The sequence below is a fragment of the Geotrypetes seraphini genome, chromosome 2, assembly GCF_902459505.1.
Source record: "Geotrypetes seraphini chromosome 2, aGeoSer1.1, whole genome shotgun sequence".
Taxonomy (NCBI): Eukaryota; Metazoa; Chordata; class Amphibia; order Gymnophiona; family Dermophiidae; genus Geotrypetes; species Geotrypetes seraphini.
Window position 1 is genome coordinate 155,514,526 of NC_047085.1, and position 25,169 is coordinate 155,539,694.

Sequence of the window (25,169 nt, forward strand, 5' to 3'; positions counted from 1 at the left end):
ATTTCCAAAAACAGCAATAGGATAACATAGCTTGCTGAATACATCTATCTAACCAAGATTGTTGCCTACCAGCTTGAAATGCTAGGATCCTATCTAAGAAGGTCTTATATCTACACCCATTAATTTTTGGATAAGCAAATAAGTAGAAGTTTCTAGTTTCTCTTGATGGTCTATGCAACACAAAATGAGGAAAAAGGTAAGCTGGAGACAATCCTGATATCAGCTTAAAGCAGATACAGGAAAATTTGAATAATACTCTTGCCTCCAAAGGCAGCCAATGAAGTAAATGATAATATGGACTAATATGGTCGTTCTTTTTTAAACCAAAAATCAATCGAACAGCTGTATTCTGAATTATCCTTAATTTCCTTAGAATTTTTCTGGGTGCTCCTAAATAGATGATGTTACAATAGTCTAAAATAGATAAAACTAATGCCTGCACCAATAGTCTGAACGATAAAAGATCAAAATATTTTTTTATGATTCTTAATTTCCACAAGGTAAAAAAGCAGGGGCGTGTGCTCAGAAAGAGCCAATCTCAGGAAACTGCAAACTATAGGGAAGGTAGTCCTAGTAGATAGTGCTATCTATTACACAGGTAATGCAATTGAATATAAAAAGTATTTCTACTAAATATACATAATAGTGCATCCTACTCCTATGATAAAAGTGGCACCACACTCCTCACCTGGCATTGGTAGATACCACTGTTTAATCTCTTAAACTTCTCAATATCACAAAATCCAGTGAGATGGAACTTGGACAACTTCTTGCTTGTTTCAAGGTGTCTGTCATCCAGATGACTTCCTTGTTGCAGTCTTGCAGGAGCTGAAATGAGAGACAGACAACATAAAGAAAGAAACAATATAAAAGAGAGAAAAATGCATCTCTGGAGTGGATAACAATCCACGTTCCTATTTCTTCTTGGTGTATGCAGATCAGTGGTTCAGAAATGGCTGTGCTGAAGAAGTTTGTTGTCCTTCTATGGGAGACTGGTTTTAAAGTTTCCAGGTGGTACCAAGTTGTCCTTGGTGAAATGAAGTTCTGTATCTCTATGGGTGCTTGGTGATGGGTGTCTGATCTTTCATCCACTGGCTGATGATATGAAGTTGCCATATTGATAAAGTGTGCTCCACAGTATCATTCTCTTCTTGGTTGGGTTGAGAACTTTTCAACGGCTCTTCATAGATATCTTCCTATGTGAGGCCTTGTGTGTGTCGGTGATATCAACCCCATCAGCCTGTCTTCAAACTTTTCATTGGGTGTGTCCTCAAAGAGGTGGGCAATTGCAATTACACATTCTCTTCATTTGTTGAGTAACATGAAATCAGGCCTCATTTGCAGGACTTTATTTTTAATCTTTCTCCCTTTTTCATTACTCTTCATTTTTTGCCCCCTCCTGATGTGTTACCCATATATGTTCTATTTTTTCTATAATTATTGTAGTTCATCCCCCTTCCTTTTGTACCTGTATTGAATTTTTGTATGTATATATTAGTTTGTACTAATCTACTACGTTTTCTCACCATTTTAAAATTTGTAATACGCTTTGAAATGTTTGACAATGCGTGCATATCAAATTTTAATAAAAACTTGAAAAAAACTTGTTTGCAATAAAATCATTTAAAGGAAAAGCAAGCAAGAAACTTAACTCTATTAAAAATTGAAATTACCCCCCCCCCCCAAGTAACAACCCAACATTATGGGCTCTTTTTACAAAGCCGTGCTAGCGGTTTTATCGCATGCACCGGATTAGTGCGCGCTGTAGCGCGCGCTAGCCGGAAATCTACTGCCCGCTCAAAAGGAGGCGGTAGCGGCTAGCGCGTGCGGCAATTTAGCGCGTTATGGCCTTAGCGCGGCTTTGTAAAAGGAGCCTTATATCATATTCACATAAATGCAACAAAGCATAGACACATCAACACACTAATGCTTTCATAAAAACAACATGGAGAAGAGATAGCTGATGTCTGTGTGGTGGTGGGACGGATGTGGTTGTCTGTGTGCTGGATGTTTGGCTGCTGGGGGGAGGGCTGGGACTCCTGGCAGTGGTTCTCTCTTTTTCTGCTGTGTTGGTATCTTTGATTTTGTTTTTGGATGTCACCTAAATGGTGCATTGTGTGACGTGGAATGTGTCGGGTATCAATTCCCAATTAAGAGAACTAAGATTCTGCAACACTTAGCCCGACACAAGGCGGATATTGTGGGATTGCAGAAGACCAAGCTTAATGAGAGGGAACATGGTAAATTGAGACAGTCCTGGGTGGGTCAATGTTATTTGGGCGGCTGCTCTGGTGTTGCGGATGTGTTTTTGCTTATTGTTGTTTTGTATGCTGTTGCTTTTGCTCAATAAAGAAATATTATACAAAAAAAAAAAAGAAGAGAAAATAAATCTAAATATGTTATCATGTAAAAATATGTAGAAATAGTTTGCATTAGTTTTAAGGTAAAATAATTTATTTTTGATGTGGATATCTTGGTACAGTATACTGGTTTTATATGAAAACTGATGATATGCTGTCTTTATTTTATCTTTTCAGCTTGAAAACAAGCTTTTTAAAATGGAAACCAGACTATGATAGTGCAGCCTCTGAATATGCAAAGGCAGGTAATGAATCACAATATAGTAATATTTTCTGATACATATGTTCTACTCTGCAGAAGAGAACTCTATCTTCAGACAGAAGCAGGTGAAATACAGCTTTTAAAATTGATACTTAGAAATAATTATTCATGATTGTTATTTACTGTAGAGAGTCCAATGGAGACATATCCAACAAGGGTGTTAGAACCAGATATTGGGCACCAATAATGTGGCTATTTGAATAGCATATAAAGAAAGCAGGTACCTATTATATTGTTCTTTCCAACCCAATTGAAGCAGCAGCAGCAGCAGTGGACAGCTAGCAGACACAGGCTTGGAACAGGCTTGTTATTGAGCTGCCTCACTTGGGGTCTTTCCTCTGCTGCGTCACTGATGATGTCACAGAGGGAAGCCCTGGCGTACAGGCAGCGACCAAGCCTGTTCAGAGCCTGCGTTTGCTAGCCATCCACTGCTGCTGCATTAAGAGACCCAACGAGGTGTCGGTCGGGAAATGAAACGGGGATGGGAGGGACAGAAAGCTGCAGCAGAAGGGGATAAGAGGAAGGGACGGAAAGCTGCTGCACAGGGGGGGGAAAAGAGGAAGAATTGTTGAACATGGGATGGAGGAGAGGAAGGAAGTGCAACAAAGAGGTAGAAAGGGGTGGGAGAGAAATCCTGCATGGAGAAGAGAGAGGGAGAAATGTTGGACATAGGTGGAGGGCAGGGAGAGATGGTGCATGAAGGGATTGAGAGAGATATTGCACGTGGTAATGCAAGGGAGGAAGGGAGAGATGCTGCAAGGAGGGGAATAGAGAGGTTTGACCCAGGGCACAAGGCAGGGAGAGAGAACTAGATGGTAGACAGTGGGAAAGAAATGTTGGATATGGCAGTGGAAGGAAAGGTGCAGAGATGGACGATAGATGGTGAACACAGAGAAAGAAGGAAACTTCAAATGGGCAGGAGAACCTGGTGAGCGAGTTAACAAACAGAAACCAGAGCCTGGATCTAACATGATTTGAATAATAAAATGACCAGACAACAAAAGATAGAAAAAAAATTTATTTTTTATTTTGTGATTACAGTATGTCGGATTTGAAATGTGTATTCTGCCAGAGCTGTTGTTAGACATTGAGCATGAGCTAGGACCTAACAGAGAGAGGAAAAGTCTTTTTTTGTGTTTATTTTGTTTACACCACCGTGCCGGTGTGGGGTTGGAGAGGGCAAAGGGTGGATGGAGAGGCTACAAAATAAACCTGCCAGAATGTTTTACACCCCCACCTCCCCCCAATTGGGCAGAAAAATCAAATCGAAAAATCAATTCAATAGGCTATATCGAATTGAAATATTTTTTCCCTGAATCAGGTAGCACTAGACCGCAGTGTTATCTATTGCAGACTCTCTATGAGGAACTAAGGGCTCCTTTTACTAAGCTGCGTTAGGGCATTAACGCGCTGAATTGCTGCTCGCGCTAGACCTTAACACCAGCATTGAGCTGGCGTTAGTTCTAGCCGTGTGGCGCGTGGTAATATCCTGCGTGCGCTAAAAACGCTAGCGCACCTTAGTAAAAGGAGCCCTAATGGTTGGTACCATTGGAGGGCCACTCTCATTTGAAAAAAGCAGAACTTTTATCACTAAGAAAAGTGATCAAATGAGATGGCTCCAAAATATATTTACAATTTTTATACCATATACTGTGTTTACAGGGAAATTTCAGAAGAAAACAGGTCCCGAATTGGAGGACCCTACGTCATAGTGTAGGTGCAATTACAAAAGAGAAAATCATTCAAGACAGTAATTTTTCTGCCCTTGATAGCACCTCAGGTGTCCCTGTGATTCTAGAATTGCTGCCTTAGAAGAAGAAATAATGCCAATGTGGAATTATATATTATCTATTAGATAATAAAATACTTAGAAGTTATGGCAAGCATATTGCAAGAATAGTTAGAAAAATATACTAATGATTACACAAAAATATATGTAGATATATAACTGGTAAAACTGAAAATATATCTAGTAACATTACAAAATATATATGACTATGCTAAAGAAATTTCCTGAGAAGATATCGCAAAGCAGCAACTATATTAGGCTAATTACCAAGTGTCCCAGAATAACCGACCCTTACCAAGTAAAGGGTATGTGACTAAACTAGCCCCTGGGAACTCTACAAAGCATTCCATTCTCACCCTTCAGATCAGCTGTCAGCATCCGATGGTGATGAAGCGATTTCAGGGCTTCAGACTTTGCATTGAGCCCCCCTGGTTTCAGTACAAGTAAGGGCCAAGTCCTTGTACTGTCCCTGTAGTAGGATTCTCTGTCTGGTAAAAGCCAGTGGATAATCAGCTGCAGAATTCTTCCTTGTACTGTTCTTAACACATAAAGATACAGTCCATAAGTGTCATAGACAATTCCTGTCCTCTTCACAGAGATGTGCACGCCAAATAAGATATTTATTTATTTTCTTTCTGCCAAAACTAAAGCCAAACTTCGGTTCAGCCTGGTACTGATTCCCTCCTGTCATGCCCAGATGACAAACATGGACCAATCAGAAACCATCCATTAGATTAGGGCCGGTCACACATAAGGAGGATGGATCTAATCGTAGCCTTACATTTATATATCGTATCATCTCTTGAAGTAGAGGATTGACTCGGTTTACTTAAGACTTCAGGTCCTTGGGTCGATGGTGACCACAATAGAGGTGGTGCCCTGGGTAAAGGTGCTTATGCGTCCATTCCAGGCCATGTTGTTGTCTCGCTGGTCACCTTAGAGAGACTCTCTGCAAGTTACACCTCCTTTGACAGCAGCAGTTCAATGCAGCATGAGCTGGTGACTCTGCCCACAGTCTCTAGCAAAGGAAATCCCACTCTAGATCGATTACTGTGTCATCCTAACGATAGATTCCAGCTTGTTCGCCTGGGGGGGGAGGGGGCTCATTGTAATGGTCACTTAGTTCAAGGAGATTGGACTCCATTTTAGCGAAAATGGTCTATCGACAGGCTGGAACTGTGAGCCATTCGTCTTGTGCTGCAATGACTGCAGTCATTGCTGGAGGGCAAAGCAGTCAGAGTCTTCTCTGGCAATGTCCCTGCACCAGGAGCACCCTGCTGCAGCAGGAGGCGAAAGCATTGTTCTTTTGGGCAGAAACTCACTTGCAGGTGATCTCTAGGGCATGTAGCCAGGGTGGACAATATTCAAGCGGATTATCTCAGCAGACAAACATTAGACTCAGGAGAGTAGCTGTTCCACACCATTATGAGACGATGGTGTCATCCGACTTTCGACCTCAAGGCAGCTGCAGAGAACAAAAAGGTGACTTGGTTCTTCAGCTGAAGGTGCAAACCCGGAAATGCAGGGCTTGATACCCTGGTTCAACCATTGCCAGAGACTGGGCTACTGTATGTGTTCCCACCTTGGCCCAAGATAGGTCAGGTGATACACCAAATAGCAAATCATTGGTAACATCAGATGTTGCCAGAGGTTGTGGTAAGAGTGGTCAATCTAGCCGGTTTTAAGAAAGGTTTGGACAGTTTCCTGGAGGAAAAGTCCATAGTCTGTTATTGAGACAGACATGGGGGAAGCTACTGCTTGCTCTGGATTGGTAGCATGGAATGTTGCTACTCTTTGGATTTTTGCCATGTACTAGTGACCTGGATTGGCCAACATGAGGATAGGCTACTGGGCTAGATGGATCATTAATCTCACCCAGTAAGGCTATTCTTATGTTCTTATTAGGAAGAGACTGTATATAGGATTTCAAGGGAGGGATGGTTGAGCTCCATAAATGTTCAGGCTGTTTGTTTCTTGAATTCACTGTTCCTTTCAGATGCTTGTTAATGTTTTAACTACTTTGTTTCTTCACTGATTGTTTTAACTTCATATGAGCCAATCAGATACCTGGTTTTGGGGAACTTCTCATGTCTTCATCTGTAGGGCTGTCGCCAGCTTTGGTACGAACTGAAGAGACCATGGAGAAGGATGAAGTGTTGAAAAGCTGTGATTGACATCTTCTACAATATGCTCACAAGCACAGATGGATAATCCTGTTTCAGCATTCCATCACTATCTATGGAATCAATGTAAGAATCTAATCTCTTTTAATAGTGTATTTTTTCCACTGTAAATAAGGTGGATCACTAAAATGCTCTTCTTATTTTACATTACAGCTGTTGCTTTTAAAAATGCCAAACAGTTTGATCAAGCAAAGGAGGCCTATCTGAAGGAGGCCGAAAATCATGAAAACAATAAAGCGTATCTTTTCATTGTATTTCTGCTAGCTAAATCCCTTCAAGTTTATTTCTAAAAGAGTAAAGGGGGGAAGATACTATTCACATGCTGCATAACTCAGATTAAGCTTGGAGCTGGGTGGCCCATGGAATAGATATATCATAAGCAGTTCCTCTCTCTGTTGGTTTAGAGAGATACAGTTGTGATGCTGCCATTCACACCCCCTAAAATCCTTTAACTTTAGAAGAGGACTGATTAACCATAAACCCAGTCTAATTTCTGAAGAGATTCTCTTTGATATTCCTAGAATGGCTTTGAAGGTGTTCTTACTGTGTGTTCCATAGTTGGGAAAAGACATGTCTTCAAAGTAGGTTGAGGCTAAAATCCTGGCAGCAGATTATAACATTTTGGGGTCATTTTATAAGAGCTGTGTCCACATATAAAGCATGTTTTACACAAGGAGAATACATGTATTCAAAAGTAGATCCATCTTAAGACTGTGCATACTATGTAAATAGTCTGCACACAGGTTCTCTGGGGTTCATGGTTTAGGTAGAGCAGGGATGGAATTGCAGTATACTCAAGTGAGGTAGGAAAAACTATGTGCACACATAAATATACATACACCGTTGGAGTAGATCTAAATATGGGAAGTCAATCCTTTATTGCCCTGTACTTTACCCACATACTGGTATGAATTTTAATTGCCTTAAAGAGCTCTTGGTTCTGAATATATTTTGCTACAGCCTAGGGCAGAAGTATACTTCAACATATGAACTTAAATCGGATGTAGAGAAGATCACTTTGGGGTCCTTTTACTAAGGCACACTAGCTGATTTAGTACACCTTAGTAAAAGAGGGAGTTTATTGTGGATATCTGGCAGAGTCTAGCTTCCCTGAATCTGCCACAATATTAGGCAGTAAGAATGTTGCTTTTCAGTTAACTATTTGGAATTTAGGATTCTAGTTATACCTCTCCCTGAAAGGTGATTGCCAGATTAAATATCTGACTACTTTAGTGTATCAACAGCTGTGCTTTTTTGTGTGGGATTTGAGCTTACTTTGCTTTAGATGACTTACAAAAAATTGTTCATGCACTGATATTTTCCTAGTTGGACAGCTGAAACTCACTTAAGGTATATAGATATGTGGAAGAATAGGATAGGATGCATATATTCTAACATGTTTGAGTACGTTCTGAATATCTATGCTTTCAACTGTTACCCGCTTAGGTGTTAAGCGGGGAAGAAATTTTTAAAATAAATAAATAAAATGTGTCCTGTGGTAAACTCCTTTAAATTGCAGCAGTGCCGCTGGCCTCGGGGAGTGGGGGTGGGTGGGAATGAATCAAGCGAGTTTCCCTTACTTCCTATGGGGAAACTCGCTTTGATATACGAGTAATTTGGTTTACGAGCATGCTTCTGGAACAAATTATGCTCGTAAACCAAGGTTCCACTGTATTACAATATTTAGGAATCATTCGTAACAAATTCTTGAAAAAGATAGGTCTTTAGGTCTTTTTTGAAACATTTAAAATTAGATTGCCTGTTAATATTAGTTGATAATGCTTTCTGTAGTTTTGCTGCTTGATATGCCCATGTGGAGTTAAAAATTCTATTGTATCTAATTATCCTAATAACTGGATACCGAAAAGTATCAGTTTCTTAGGTTCAAAGATGGATTATTAGAAAATGTAACAAGATGTGGCATATAATCAGGAGTTTCTCCAAACCGTATTTTAAATAGAATACATTTATAGAATTTACATTTATAAAGTATTCTCCCTTCTATACGAAGCCTGTGTAATTCCTCTCTCTTAGAGATCTCATGTGTCTGTCTATCCCATGCTTTCTTGAATTCAGATAGAGTCTTTGTCTCCACCACTTCTGCTGGGAGACTATTCTACACATCTACCACCCTTTCTGTAAAAAAGAATTTCCTTAGATTACTCCTGACCCCTTCATTTCATCCTATGCCTTCATTCCATAGTTTCTTTTCAAATGAAAGAGACTCACCTCATGTGCATTTATGCAAATTAAATATTTAAATGTCTTTAAGCTCAATGAGAATGACTGACTTTTTGCCGTGTCTTGTGACTGTGGATGAGACTTAGGTTCATCACTGTACTTCTGAGACAAACAACAATCCAAACAATGGACTACAAGAGATGAACCGACTTAGAAGAAAGCAAAAAAAAAAAAACCTGGCTCCATTGACTGGGAAGGTGATGGCGACAGTCTTTGGGATTTCCACTGGATAATTTTTATTCACTATCTGGCTTATTACAATGTCTTAGTGCCAAAATCAAGACAAAATGTCCTGATTGTCCAATAAGAAAGTTCTCTTCCACCAGGACAATGCACCTTCTCATAAGTACATCAACAATCACAATGGTGAACTTGCAAGAATTGCAGTTCAAATTAATTCCCCATCCACCATAATCTCTGAATTTAGCCCCCTGCGACCTCTTTCTGTTTCTCAATTGAAAAAAATGGCTGGCTGGGAAGAAATTTTCTTTGGATTCTGCAGTCATAGATGCTGTAAATAGCTATTTTTTCAGTTTAGATGTTATGTATTTTATTGAAGGCATGAAAGGTCTGGAAAAACATCGGAGCAAATGTATTGAGTTAAAAGGAGACTATGTTGAAAATAAATTTAATTCCCCCCACCCCAAATATTTGTTGATTAGGTCAGGAACTTTTCAATTGACCCCTGTAAACATTTTACACACACAAGTCTTCTAAAATTGTTAATACTCAGTGGAAGGGTTTTTGTTTGTTTTCTTTTCTGACAAAATTGGCAAATTGAGCTGTTTTGCTATTGTCTTATGCCAAGAAAGGGAAAAGTGCCCAAACAGTCTGCTTGAAAGAAAAAAACCAAATAAACTACTGAAGCATTGTCTGATAGAAAATACTTCTTTTAAAGAGACAATAAAAAAAAATATTTTGCCAGAGTTTTCCTTTTGCACAGCCAGGCTAATGTTTTCACTGCATATTCTTCTCTTTATGGCCTTTTCAACAGCTTTTCTCATGCATACATATTCTTTCTTGCACTCATAACCATCATTCATTCTCGCTCACACCTATACAGTATCTACAAAAAATAACATCCAAAGAACTTTTCAGCAAAAAGAAATCATCCATTTCTTATTGAACCATCATTTCACAAAAAGTGATATTACTCGGCTATAAAGATTTCATGCTTTATGTCCCCAAATGTACCTACCTTCTCTGTTAAGTACAGATTTCTTCCTTAGGCCCTTTCTTGCTTATTGTGTTAAGGTTATGATTTGAAGTTCCTTCTTTTGGTGATACACCAAATAGCAAATCACTGGTAACACCAGATGTTGCCAGAGGTTGTGGTAAGAGTGGTCAATATAGCCGGTTTTAAGAAAGGTTTGGACAGTTTCCTGGAGGAAAAGTCCATAGTCTGTTATTGAGACAGACATGAGGGAAGCTACTGCTTGCTCTGGATTGGTAGCATGGAATGTTGCTACTCTTTGGATTTTTGCCATGTACTAGTGACCTGGATTGGCCAACATGAGGACAGGATAGGAGTAGGATTCAAGTTCTCATTCAGCCAGGTAGAAGAAGAGCTGAATTGTACTGATAAGGCTTCCACTCAGTAAAGAAAGCCGACTTCTAATTGATAAGCATTCTCTTTTGTCACACTTTGTGTAATATTTCTAATACTGGCAGCACATGCACAAACTCTAAATTTGTGCTTCTGAGGTCTAATTTGAGTACCAGCATTGATTTTGCTTACAGTAGTCATAAAGTTGAGATATACAATAATAATAAAAAATCCAGAAAAGGATATATCTTCAGTCACAGTGTTCATAAATAGTATCAATAGTAAATTTTGTGTTGTATTTTTTGTTGTTGTTTTTAACTGTAAAGATCTAGCCCTCTAGTAAACTGTAGGAAAGTGCAGATGGATGAATTCTGCTATTAATTTTCAGGATTTAATCCTTAACCACAGCTTTACTATATCTAGTCTTTTCCATGCTGCCAAGTAAGTAAATCTACTTTTATTCGTTCTGGTATTACTGTATAAGATTTATTCGCATAACTATGGGCTCCTAAGCTGCGCTAGCGGTTTTAGTGCACACGCTAGACGCTAACGCCACCATTGAGCTGGCGTTAGTTTTTATGTGTAGCGCGGGGGGCAGCGTGCTAAAAACGCTAGTGCACCTTAGTAAAAGGAGCCCTATGTAGTCTAAAAGCATATTAATTCAAAATTAAATATTGGGGGAAGGGTTGATTGGGACATGCTGGATTTTTTTTTAATTTCTGTGATTCTATTAAGCTTATAATCAAAACATTTAAACATCCAAAAACCAGCCTAAGTCGACACTTGGATGTCCTAATAGCCTGGGCGCCCAAGTGCCGATAATCAAAATCAACTTTCTAGACATCCAGCAGTACTTCCAAGCCACTGAATGTCCAGAGCCTAAAGGGGCGTGGTGGGAGGTGTGTTATGGGCAGGCTTTGGATGGGCTTAAGCTTGGATGTCCTGCAGCGATAATCGAAGCTTTCCCAGGACATCCAATGTGGAACTTACTTAGACCTGTTTTATATGTGTCTAAGTGTTTCAAAGGTGACCAAACTGACAAGATGACCACTGGAGGATTCAAGGCATGACCCCCTTACTCCCCCAGTGGTCACGACCCTCTCCCACCACCACCCCTTCCCACCACCACCTGTGTAAGGAAAAAAAAAACCCCCCGTAGGCTTCCCATCAGCTGATTTGGGCATGGGAATCTCATCAGCTGAGCCGGTGTTTTGGGGATTCTTGCAGCCTCTGCTAATGAGGATTCCCTTTCTAGGATCAGCTGAACTGGCAGGGAGATTCCACTCCCTCCCAGGCACCAATCCCTCAGCCCCTCCACAGAGAGCCCCCACACTACACCCCCCCACACACACACTCCTGACACCCCCCTCATGCCTTCATTACAAAAATCGGCAGGAGAGATGCCTACTCCTCTTGCCACTGGGCCCCATCAAACCCCGACACTCCACCCCAAACCATGGCATCCCTGAACCTGTGGCACCCCCCAAACCTTTTGTACCCCTTGAACCTATGGCATGCCACCCCAATATCCCACAAACCCATTGCACGCCATTCTGACACCCACGGGCCCATTGCATCCCACTCTGACACCCCACTACAACCCCTTACCTTCAATGTCAATCCAGCGGGAGGGATGCCCACGCCCTTCTGCCGGCAGATCCGCCTCTTCATAATGGCGGGCCTTCCCCTTCCCAAAGCATCCTAGGATGCACTGGGAATGGCCTAAGGCTCTGATTGGCCCAGGTGGTAATGGGGTTCAACAGGTTCGGTGGATGTCAAAGTGGGCTGGAACAGGTTCAGGGGGTGTCTGAGTGGTGTGTAATTCAAAAAAGCATGGGAGCAGCATACACAACCTTTAGTTGGACAGCCACAGGGCCTACTTTGTTTCAGTAGGTAGGAACTTTCACGAATATTTGGTTTTCTTCTACAAAAGCTTTCAAATTAAAAATAAAGCCACATGTCAGGTATCTCAACATGAGTTTTAAGTTTCAAGTTTTATTAAAATTTGATAAAATTGCCTATCAGGATTTCTTTTTTTAAGTTCAGAACAAGTTTTATTGGTTTTATGAATATATAGATAATGACAATTGAAATAACAAATTACAATGATAATTCGAGGTGCATAGCACAGTAGGTATATGAACATGCATATGAAGAGATTGGATCAAGTGTATATCGATCTTATACATATTCAAGTGAAAGCATTCCAAAACGTATATCGAAAATAGTCCAAAACGGATATCAAAGCATTCATGTACCATTCATGTAAATACAAAGAGAACAATCAGAACAATATTCAAGTATAGGTTTCCATACATCAAAATATCTAGGTAATGAACCAGATTTTTCAGCATAAACTTTTTCGTATTTTGCTATAAGACATAAGGCATTCCACCACATATGAAAATCAACTTTGGTGAGATCTTTCCAACAATAAAGCACTGATTGTATGGCTAGAGACATCATTATAGTAAATAAGCGTGTTGAGGCATTTGATAAAGGCGTAGACAGTGATTGTGTCATGCAGATAAGAGAATTGAAGGATAATTTATCAGTAATATGGAGTATATCACATATATTCATCCATACTCTATTCCAATAAGCCTGTATATGAGGACATGAAAAGAGTAAATGTTCCAAGGAGCCCTCTTCCTGATTGCAGGACCAACACAAAGAAGATGAGTTCGAGTCTATTTTATGCGAGAGTATGGGGGTCCATACCGCCCTATGCAATACAAAGTATATCGATTGTATAAGGGAAGCAGATCGTAAGGATTTGAAATAGTTCTTCCATAATTCTTCCCAGTCAATAGCATCTGAAGGTAGATTGAGTTGATGTGTCCATTTAAGGTTCAGTTCCAAAGGCTCCTGATATTTTGCCTTTTGCAGTATTTTGTACCATACAGATGCACTGAGAGTTGTATCCTTCGATGTATCTAAGAAGCTTTGCAGACCAGGCGATTCTAGCGATGGAGGAACCTTAGACAGCGAGCTCCGGATACAGTGCATAAGCTGCAGCCATTTGAAGTATTGAGAATTAGGAAGGCCTCTAGATTTAACCAAATCCTGGAAAGAGAGCCATCCTTCTGAGTCCATGAGGTCCTTTACATCCCATATGTTGCATTTCTGCCATTCATGCCATGATATAGTGGAATTAGAAATTTGAAAACGCCCATTATTCCAAAGTGGTATCAAGGGAGATGCTTCCCATAAATCAAGGAAAGTGGAATCCATTGATGTAACAGCAATTTTATAAGACATCAGGATTAAATCCAGAGAGTCCCTTTTAGGGAGTACTACTCCAGCTAAGTGTCGGATACGATGTTTCCCATATAATGCATCTTCAACCGCAATCCAAGTAGGGAGGTCTCGTTCTCTGGTTCCATGATATCCCGTAGCCCATTGTCTCATAATAAACGCCTGATGATAGAGCTGAAAGGAGGGAAAACATACCCCCCCCCCGCATGTGCGAGGGGCCTTCAGCTTAGTTAATGCAATACGAGGTTGTTTGGAATTCCACAAGAACTTCGTAAGTAACGAGTCAACCTGTTTGTAAAATGCTTGAGGTAAAAAGAAAGGTAACATATACAACATGTAGTTAATCTTGGGTACCAGCATCATCTTTATAGTTTCAAGTCTTCCCCACCATGATATCGTCAGAGGAGACCATCTGTTGATGACCAATTTGATGGATTCCAGGAGGTGTTCACTATTCAACTGTATAGTGTCTGCAATAGTGGGTCCAAATAGAATCCCCAGGTACTTCATAGATGTAGGTGACCATTTTACTCCATAGGATGTTACTTCAAATTCAGCGGCCGTTCCCGTAATGGGCATTACCTCCGTTTTACCGGTATTGAGTTTATATCCAGAGACAATCGCATATTCTTTAATGGTAGATAGCAGGTGAGGGAAAGAGGCAGGTGTGATATAAAGTAGTATATCGTCTGCATATGCAGAGACTTTAACTTCCTGAGATGCTATTTTGCATCCAACGATATCAGGATTAGTACGGATACGTTGAATCAGCGGCTCCAACGCCAGGTTAAACAAAAGTGGCGAAAGAGGGCACCCTTGTCTGGTTCCTCTAGTGAGTCGAAATGGTGTAGACATATATCCATTAACATACGTCCTGGTGTTGGGCATAGAGTATAGGACTTTAAGTTTTTTCATGTATGCCTCAGAGAATCCATACCATTGCCTATCAGGATTTCTAAGCAAGTTACAATAAAAGATTTTGTGGTTTAAAAAATTACAATCCGGATAATAGAATTAAACTCGGACATTTGACTAACAGGAAGCACAAGGTTGAGTGTCCCCGTTTGTCATGGTTTTAAATGTCTCTGAATATTGTTGTCATCCTTAGAGATGCCTTGTCATTTTAAATCTGTGTTTTAGCCAATGTATGTTTTTATGATTTTTGTATATTGTCTAGAAGTCTGATTAGGCGGTATAAGGAATCTTAAATAATAAAATACTAGCCCGCGCATGCGCAGTAGCGAAACGTGTTCCCTGATCCCTTTTCTGTCGGGATGTGGCCGCACGACTGCGCATGCGCTAGATGGCGCGTTGAGGAGTCATAATGCAGACCCGGAAGAGCGAAGGAAGCCTCACACTGAGCAACTGTATTTACACTGTGCAACGAGCCTCTGCAACGGTCCCGGGTTCCACTCAGCCCACCCTTCTCGCGGTCTGGCCGGCTACCTTAGTCCCTTGCCGCCGCCGCCACCCCCTTCCCTTCCCGCGGTCGACAAAACTCTTGCCTCCAGCAGCCGCCACAGCACTGTAAACACGCTGTTTCGCGGCCTCTACTGCCTTCATTTGCTCTTCCGTTTCTCTGATGATGTCATCAAGGACATGGAAGAGCAAATCGGGGCAGTAGAGGCCGCGAAGCAGCGTGTTTACAGTGCTGCGGCGGCTGCTGGAGGCAAGAGTTTTGTCGACCGCGGGAAGGGAAGGGGGTGGCGGCGGCGGCAAGGGACTAGGGGAGCTGGCCAGACTGCGAGAAGAGAAAATCGCGTGAGCCATGAAGAGACAGGGAGGAACTGGGAAGAAGGAAGAGGGAAAGGGGCCTGCTTTGGGGTAAGGGTGTGCTTGGAGGCACACAACTTTGCTTGGGGGGGAGACAGAAGGGGGGGCCACGGAGAGACAGGGAGGAACTGGAGCTAGAGAGGGAAAGGGGCCTGCTTTGGGGTAAGGGTGTGCTTGGAGGCACACAGCTTTGCTTGGGGGAGAGTCAGAAGGGGGGCCACGGAGAGACAGGGAGGAACTGGAGCTGGAGAGGGAAAGGGGCCTGCTTTGGGGAAGGGCTGTGCTTGGAGGCAGACATTTTGCTTAGGGGGGGAAGACAGAAGGGGGGCTATGGAGAGACAGTTAGGGAGGAACTGGAGGGGGAGAGGGAAAGGGGGCAGCTTTCTAGCACCCGTTAATGTAACGGGCTTAAAGACTAGTTTTAAATAAACTTGAAACTTGAAATATAATTGTAAAAGAAAAGGAGAATATTTAAGGTGAGCAGAAAAGGACATATCTGTTTTAGGTGATTATTAAGTCCCTTTTAATAACGTTTCACTGATATCTAGATTTTCAGTTCTGTCCATTGTTTCAGCATCTGAATACCCCACCCTTTTTCTCTCTTTAAATAGAAATCGATTGTGCTGAAATGTAATGACGTAGCATTTATTTTTTTGCACTGAAACATTTTTTCAGAAGGGTTTTGGTCTATTAGATTGCCTTTTGTGAAATTCTGCTTTATGATGATGGTGTGACATGTGAAAGCAGAAGAGCCCTCCCAACTTTATTAAATTTATCTTACCGATACCTGGATAACTGCTGACAGCCATGTTATACCCGAAACTGGTGCTGAGTACTTGGGTATTTAAGAACAAACTACAACAAAAAAGAAGCATACAGTTTAAATATGTAGGGTAAGACTTTAACATGTTGGAGATCATATTAGCTTACATTTTCTACTGCACTGGGTGTGATGATCATAGTGAATGTGCAAATACTGTACTGTAGTTCTCACATCATTGCTATAAGGTTGTCTAGGTTTTCTTAAAAATTATTTTTCATTACAGAGCTTATGAGCAAGCTGGCATGATGTTAAAGGTTAGTACTGATGTGTCAGATCTTATTTTAGCATGTATGTCCTGTGAATTTGATTCCTTTTTACATAATTAGCCTTTTTTCATCTAGAGCTCTTTAGCCTCTTCCTTATTTGTTCCTGGTAAGGTCATAATGTGAGATGGTGTTGTGTTTCAGTATTCAAGACTGACCTAAAGGATTGTTTGTAGTTGCACTAATCAGAATGTAAGTACCTTCATACATATGTTGATGGAAGCCTGCATGTGGATGTAGCATGTATTATACTGTAATAAATGAACTTTCACTTCAAAAAGGTCTAAATCAATTCATCTGACTGATTTAGGCTGGCCTGACCCCTGTGAATCCATGGCAGTACTGTGGCTAGAATCATAGACCCAATATATGTGAAAAATGCTTGTTAAAACAGAAGATACTTGTAGCCTGCTGTATGGTTTGACTACAGCAGGAGACCTTGGTTCAAGTTTGTCTCACAAGGCTAGGAAGGTTAGTTTGCCACATATCTGAAGCTTTCTATCCCTAGAGGCTTTAAATGACCATAGATTAATACTTCTGGTGTTTCTTGTTCACTTGCCTTCTCATGAGCCCCATAAAGACTTTCTATTTGGCCCTGAAGAATGCACAGAAACTGCTTTCCTGCATGTGATCTTAAAAAAACCCAAACAAACCTATAGCTTGTTGGTTCACAAGTGGCTTTCCTGTCCCAAATGTCAAATCTAAATTTATTTGGCACAGGTATCCAGCCAGTCAACTCTTTCCATTATCTCGGAATTACCCTAGATTCTGAGCCTACATTTTGCTCCACAGATATTGCGCAAATCCAGGTTTTACATTCTTTGCCAGTTTCACACAGTAAGATGCTATTTGACTGTGACATTTATTCTTTCACTCCTTATCACCAGACTAGACTATTGTAATATAATTTATGTAGGATGTACCCATACCCAACTTTAAAAACTTCAATCAAAGTGCTGCTATTAGACATGGCAAAGAAGTCTATCATTATGATCATGTTTCCACTCTTTTTCAGAAATATCATTGGCTTCCAATTGAACAAGGGCTTGTTTAAAAAAAAACCTCTCATAACCACTTTTAAAGATTTCAGAACAGGCCTTATCGTCTGTACCTTTTTTTCCCCATTAAACGACACTCTACTCCCCAGCCTGTCCTCTCCATTCCCTAAATGACCACCATTTAGTTCTTCTAGATCCCAGAAATGCTCACCTTGAATCTACAAGACATGGAGCCTTTTTGGTTGCTCCATTTCTATGGAATCCCTGCCTCTACTAGACGAGAAATCTCATTCAAAAATTCTTAAAATCATGACTTTTTCAGCAAGCTTTTTGCGACAGAGAGAGCATTCAGAGTCCATGATCATTTCTTTTGTCTACTTCCCACTATACCTTCCTTTCCAGATCTCCCCTCTCTATCCTTGATAACCTCTATCTGCCCTACGTTCTTGAAACTCTCATTTGTGGTCTTGTACAAATATTTTTCTTTCCTATCTGTAGTTCTTTTCCTCTGTGTGTGTGTGTGGGGGAGGGGGGGTTGTGTTAGTATGTAAACCACTTTGATCTGCAAAAGCAGTATAACAAGACGGAATAAACCATAACTCCTATCTCTGACCCACTTGTAAAGTACCTATGTCTATTTTGTCACTTCCTCTGTAAATCCTGTCTCCAGTTGTCCTGTTTGTCTGTCAGATTAAATTGTAAGATCTGACAAGAAGGGATTGTATGTACAGGGCTGCGTGCATCAAATGATTAGTAGTTGTACCATCATTATAAATTCTCTTGTATTTGAATTCTATTTTTTCCTTATATATTTTATTGAATTTTCTAAAACACAAAATACATATGTATAATATAAACAAATAAATGACTAAAAATAATACAATAAAAGAAAACCCAAAACATTAGACGTGAGATGCTGTAATAGAATCATATTAACAATCCTAAAAGAATTTAATTAACGTAGTTAAGCAAAGGTTTCCAAATTTTATTATATCTTCTCAAATTGCCATACTTAACTGCAAGAATTTTTTCATGTTTTGCATATAAACACACCAAATTCCACCAATTATTATAATCCAGCTTTGAGGAATCGTTCCAATGTGAAAGAATTTATTTAATATCTATCATGACTAAGGGCTCCTTTTCCTAAGCTGCGTTAGGGCATTAACGTGCAAAATAGCGCGCGCTACAATGCCGCGTGCGCTAGACGCTAACATTGAGCTGGCGTTAGTTCTAGCCGCTTAGCGCGGGGTTAGCGTGCGCTAATCTGCTTCGTGCACTAAAAATGCTAGTGCACCTTATTAAAAGGAGCCCTAAATTTCTTAATAGTTGGGCTTTATAATTGTCTGTCTCATCATCTAAATGCTTCATGCATATTGTGATATCACAGACCAGAAAGGCCGATGGGTTCTATTCATTGGAGATTAATGTTATTACTTTTACTACTAGTGCCTGCTCCTTTGAGATTGTGATCACAAGGTAGCAACCTAAAATTTTAAAGAAAGAATTAGTGGTTAAAATCTCTTCCTTTTAATTGGAGCTCTGAAATACTATATGGGACAACTTTCTTCTAAGCAAGAATCTGTCCATCAGAGTTCTCTTTGAATTTGTCTGCTACATCTGTGAAAAGGATGTGTGTTGCTTTTTTTTTTTTTAAAATACTTATGCTAGGAGATGCACAAACTTCCTGAAGCAGTGCAGCTTATTGAGAAAGCCAGCATGATGTACTTGGAGAATGGGACACCTGACACAGCTGCAATGGCACTGGAGCGCGCTGGAAAGTAAGTGAGCGATCAGCTGAACTGTCGCAATATTTACAGGTTTCCCCTTTAAACATGATTTGGTGCAGTTTCTGCTTTCATTTTCCAGGGACTGAAAGGACATAACTTATTTCAGATAGTAATATTTTCTTAACATTTCAGGCTAATAGAAAATGTGAACCTGGAGAAGGCTGTTCATCTCTATCAACAGTCTGCATCAGTGTTTGAAGTAAGATTTTAATGTGTTCATTATATTTGTGTATATGTGTGTAATTCTGATGTACAAAGCATAGAATACTAGTTGTACTCGTACTGAAAGAAATTGGATGTCTTGAAGTTTGTGATGACTCTTATTGGACCAATATAAGGATTATACCAAAATGATCTTGGAGCCAAGTTTCATCCAGTTTATGGCTGCCGGTGTTGTTGCATGGGTACTTTGCAGCAGTTGCATAGCAAGGGGGGAGGGGGTGGACCACCCTGGGCACCAGCACCTCTTCTACGCCCATCCACCTGTTCAAATCTTCACCAGTAGTAGGCAGCAACTCCTACCTGGCCTCAACTCTCCTTGTCATCATTTCCTGTTTCCAACAGTGGCAAATCCAGATCACAAGTACCTGGCAGGATCCCAAAGAGTAAAACTGATTTTATGCTGCTTATCGCAGGAATAAGCAGTGGATTTTCCCAAGTTCATCTTAATAATGGCTTAGGGACTTTTATTTTAGGAAATTATCCAAACTTTTTTTAAATCCTGCTAAGCTAACCAAAACGCACATATCTACCAACCATTTAAACACTGCAGTGGTATCCTTGCCAACAAAAGACCAACCCATCTTTTTAAAGGCCCTTTTAAGGATACAGGTGCACTTATGCCACTGCCCTCAAGAGCACAGATGCACCCCCTCCCATCCCTTTTTCAGGGTACAAGTGTACCCTCACCCATGGGGTAGGCAAATCTCTCGGGTTACAAATCTACCCCACCTCCCCATATTCCTCCCAGGGCTCAAACACCCCCCTTACCCCTATGTGGCACACCCCAGGAATCAAGGGGACCTCTTCCCTCAGTCCTCTTACCTTATCTCCCAAGGCACAGGTGCAACCCCTTTCTATCCTTTTCAGCTCTTCCTGCACTCAAAATTTCTGTGAATTTTTATCTGGACTCTCATGATCCATCCAGTCTGCCCAATAAGGTGCCAGAGCCATGCCTGTCACTTTTTTCAGACCCCAGTCACCCATTTTCAAGTGCCATTGTGATGTCACCATCATGCCATTGATTGCCTACAATTAATTTTAAGAATGAAAAGAAGTCCATCAATCGGTAGTTTAAATATATAAATTAATTAATTTTTAATGAGAGTGAGAGTGAGAGTGGGTTATAGCCAATGAAGTGAACAGGAGCAAGTGGAGTATTTGGTTTAAAAAAAAGCTCCAAATCCTGAGGCTTGTAACCTTAATAGCTATTCAGTGAATTTGAGAACCACACATATTCTAATTTTTGTGTTGTTGTGTCATCATCATGCCAAACATGTAGGCAGCCAAACATGATGGAGAAAATATGTGATTATAGCCAAGACTCCAAGTATTACTGACAGTATTCTGTCTACAAGTCAAGAAGCCTTTGCCTCCTCCCTAAGCTTAACAGCACCCCTACTCGCAGCGATAGTAAAATAATCTAACTCACTGTACACCAGATTCTATACGGAAACTCAGCAGCCCCTCTCATCCAATTATTTTCTACTGTTTGGTCAACATTAAAAAGAATCCTTAACAGAATCCAACTGAGCTGCCATCCACAAAATACCTTCACTACAAGCGAATTTTCCACTCTATGCTAACTTATCTGGGTGTAAAAACTTGGAATGACCTACCTGAAGCTAACAGGAAAGAGACAAACTACATCACATTCAGAAAAAACATGAAGACTCACATCTTTGACAATTAACTGTCTTAGTTTTTATATAGCACCCCCTACTTCTATGTCCCTCCTCTTGCTTCTCCATGCCCCCTTCCCCTCAACTTTGATCTGTCACCTTGAGCCTGTATAGGTATATGCGACTCACAAATGGAAGATTAGATTAGATTAGATTAGAAATGTCGAAATTTCACCTATTTCTTGCCATTTGCAGGACAGACCGTATAAATCTGACCGATATTGGGTTTGGTTCCCACCATTCCTGCCCAAGATAACACCTTAACAGCCACGTTGCGGTTCCATCCTCTACTATGTTACTATTATATTTCCCCCAATTCTAAAAGAATTTGTCTCCAAGAATATTGATAATGGAGTTTTCTCATTTAGCATTTGCAACTTGGAATGTAGTTAATTAACATAGGAAACTATAAATCTGTTATTCTACAAGATGCTAAAGGCCTCTTATTTTTAAAATATCTGGAGGTCTGATTTTATTCTAGTCATATGATAAATATTTTTCTCAGGGTTTGTCTGACTTCTTCTTATCTTGTAATCTGCATTGGACTTTATGGTAAATAGTAGTATATAAGAATTATTTGTAGTGTAATGTAAACAAAAGCAATACAAAATGAGGTGAAAATAAATATTAGACAAAACGTTGGCCACCATGATTAAGTTGAAATCAAATATTCAGCACTGGTGTCGAGATACCAGCCAGTGCCGAATATCTGGTTTCAGTGCCAACCCCAAAGTGCCATTCAGATAGCAGTGATGTTTACAGACCACTAACCAGATTGCTAACAGGATAATGTTAGTGCAGCCTTTTTGTGTTTTAATTTTACCCGGATACCTATCTAGTTAGTGATCTGAATATCACTTGTAACTTCCAGCTCTGCCCAGTCTCCTCCCATGGACCACCCTAGCATTATCTGGATAGTGTCAAAGTGGCCTGAGGAAATAGTAGGTGACATTGTCAGGTTAGTGCCACTGAAAATCTATGATGTGGCCAGTCCGTACACTAGTCACGCCGATCACTCAGGTCCATCTACTGGTCACTCCAGTCACTTAGATCCACTGTGGTTCATCCACTGGTCACTCCGGTCCCCTCCTAAGAATCTTCGATTTTCTACTTTTCCCCGGGTCCCTGATCACTCCTTGATTGGCAAATGGGAATATTTCTCTTAAGTAGAACTTCCATGTCACTTGGGTCCACTCTGGTCAATCTGCTCTGTCCACTGATCACTCTGGCCACTCGGATCCACTCTGGTCACTTACTGGGAGTTAGGCCAAAGCCAGCATTCCTCCCCATGAGGGTCGCCTGCAGGAGACTGTGGTCTCTAAGAAAAATTCAGAGACTGATATCCTTCTCTCTTGGGCTCCACAGCCAAGGAATCCTAATTCCTGTTCACCTGTACACTCAGGTGAAGTGCCACTTCCACTAATCAGGTTTTCCTAAAGTCACCCCAGCGTCTTTTGGAGACCTCTATCCCCTTCCTCTCTGAGCCCCCTCTTGGGCTCAAAAAGGGCCTTGCACCCTTCTGGACAGCCTTTTATACAGTTCTGTATCCTATGCAAATTAGTTTTTCAGCTCAATTGTTGAGCAATATTTAGTCGTTCACAATGCTCAGGGAAATCTGTCATCTGGGAATTTGAGAGATTGCCCACCCCTGCCACCTACTACACGGTCTTCCCAGTCAACTACTACCTCCCTCCTGCCATTGGCCACCCTAACTGTACAAAGGAATTTCAGGAACTACCCTCAGACCCAGGTTATTTTCAGGTATTGTTTTCTTGGAGGGGAGGGGGGGAACTATCCCCTAGGCTTCTCTGCCTTCTATAACAGAATGTATACCCTATCATAACATCCCTATTGTAGGCACTTATTAACCACTAAATGAATAGGTATACTTGAAAGCAGATCGTGTTCTAACAGAATACAGGCAAGGCAGAAGACATTAGTGTTGAATAAAAAGCAAAGATGTGGTAGTACATAGCAGGTATAGAAATGGGACGGTATTGTGTAAAACTTTATTTTCTTATTTGAAGGCATTTAGCTTTAGTAGAATTATTAAAAGCACTAGAGAACGAAAGCTAATCCTTTGTGTTTTTCCTTTGCACTGCTCATTAAGAATGAAGAACGTTTACGTCAGGCTGTAGAATTGTTGGGAAAGGCCTCACGACTTCTCGTAAGAGCACGCAGGTACGTCTTTGGAAGTATGGGATTTTTTTTTCCTTTGGAAATGTGATTTCTTTAGCACTCTCCAGACCAGTAGAGGTTAATCTTTACGAATGGGTATATATCCAATCATGACCAGCAGGTGGAGACTGAAAACAAAACTTTGGGACAGTATATACTATCCTCCCTTCTCTATTTCCCTCAGTCTTCTTTCAGTCTCCAGCAGATGTTGATGTGATCTGTACCCATCTCCCTTGGTAGGGCTGTTGGAATTTGTTTAGGGGGTTTATTGTCCCTGTTTTTGGCCGGACGGAGCTTGGGCGGACCCTGTTTGGGGGTTCGTCCGACCTCGGGGGTGTCAAACCCGGCGGGTCTCGAGTGGGGTCCCTCCCCCCACTTCCTCCACCTCCCCACATTTTTTTAGAGGAGCCTCAGCAGTAAGCCTTGCCCCCTAAATCAAGCAAGGCATATTGCTTCGAGAGCCTGTGGAGTCTGTTCTGTAAAAAAAAAAAAAAAATCCTGAGGTAGTGCTGGTCTGGAGGGTTGTTTCCCTTTAAGAAAACTGTATTTTACTGTATTTTTTTCAACTAACCGGCACTTTTTTATAGCTAGATCGCGTATGGAGCAATTGTGCCCTTCTCCGGGGGAAGGGGAGACAATTAGGTCCAGCCGCGAGGCACTCGCGGCCGGCCTGAACTCGGCGGTTTGGGTCAGTGAGGTGGTGGAGCTCCGTCGGCAACGGCTGCAGGCGCCCAGAGCTCCCCGCCGATGGTGCCTCGCGAGTCGGCAGGGAGCAGTGGAGAAGCCCGGTCTTCTCCATCCGCCCACGGAGGGATTCCCCGAGCCGCCGACGGTCGGGTTTTTGAGGATTCCCTCTCAGCTGATTTTTTGACAGCTGATGCCGGCTTGCCTGCTTTAGCGGCTGAGACTGTTCAGGTCTCTCAGCCGCTACAGGCTATGGAGGGAGCTTTTTTGGCGGGAAAGTCGCCATCTTCTCTGTCTGGCCCCTCCATTTTGTCTTCCACCTCAGGTGACCTTCCCCCTGTTTTGTCTATGGCAGGGAGTCCCTTGGGACCCTCGGGGGGTTTTTCTCCTGATTTCTTTTTTTCCTTATGCAGAGCCTATTTTCAGGCGGCTGGGGGTCCCGGTTGCGCCCAGGGGGTTTCGGGGGGTGGGGTTTCCTCCGCGCTCCCTGCGGCTTTGCCTCTCTCGTCTGGTGTGGCGTCCCCTCCGCCGCCTCCCTTGTCCAAGCGTCCGCGGGTTTCGTGGGACGAGGATTTGTGGTCGGAGGAACGTGTCGGTCTGGAGGAGGACCTGGACCCTCTGGAGGAATTCCAGGACCCTCTGGAGGGGACGGAAGCTGGCGGCGGGTTGTCGGGTTTCCCGTTCTCCGGTGAAGAGGCGTCCGTGGTGCGCCTTTTTCAGAGAGATGAGCTGCCTGACCTTATTCAACAGGTTTCTTCGGTTTTGCGTTTTGAGGACGCGCCGCCGGAGACTCCGCGTGTGGGGGACCCTCTGTTACGGGGGATCCGTTCCGTTTCCCGCTCTTTTCCTATGCATCAGGATATTCGGGATATTATTTTAGAGCAGTGGAAAACGCCGGAGATGCCGTTTCGGCTGGCACGCAGCATGGCTCCCCTGTATCCCATTCCAGAAGGGGATCGGGCTACGTTAGCTTCGCCAGTCGTTGATGCGGTGGTCTCGGCAATTTCCAAGCGGCATACCGTGCCTGTTGAGGGCGGTTCTGCCTTGCGGGACTCCGAGGAGCGCAAGTTGGAGAACTTGCTTAAGCAAAATTTTCAGGTTTCGGCCTTTGGGGTCCAGG

The 25,169-nt window shown here is 41.8% G+C and overlaps 1 protein-coding gene across 1 annotated transcript in view; it reads left to right on the forward strand.

Annotated features, from left to right (window-relative positions):
- Positions 1-25,169, forward strand: part of NAPG (NSF attachment protein gamma) — a 65,347-nt gene that overhangs the window by 2,807 nt on the left and 37,371 nt on the right. The window contains exons 2-8 of the mRNA XM_033934869.1: positions 2,538-2,605; positions 6,748-6,832; positions 10,805-10,822; positions 16,459-16,489; positions 19,168-19,277; positions 19,419-19,485; positions 23,298-23,368. Coding sequence (XP_033790760.1) covers positions 2,538-2,605; positions 6,748-6,832; positions 10,805-10,822; positions 16,459-16,489; positions 19,168-19,277; positions 19,419-19,485; positions 23,298-23,368 — 450 coding nt within the window. The remainder of the gene's footprint in view (positions 1-2,537; positions 2,606-6,747; positions 6,833-10,804; positions 10,823-16,458; positions 16,490-19,167; positions 19,278-19,418; positions 19,486-23,297; positions 23,369-25,169) is intronic.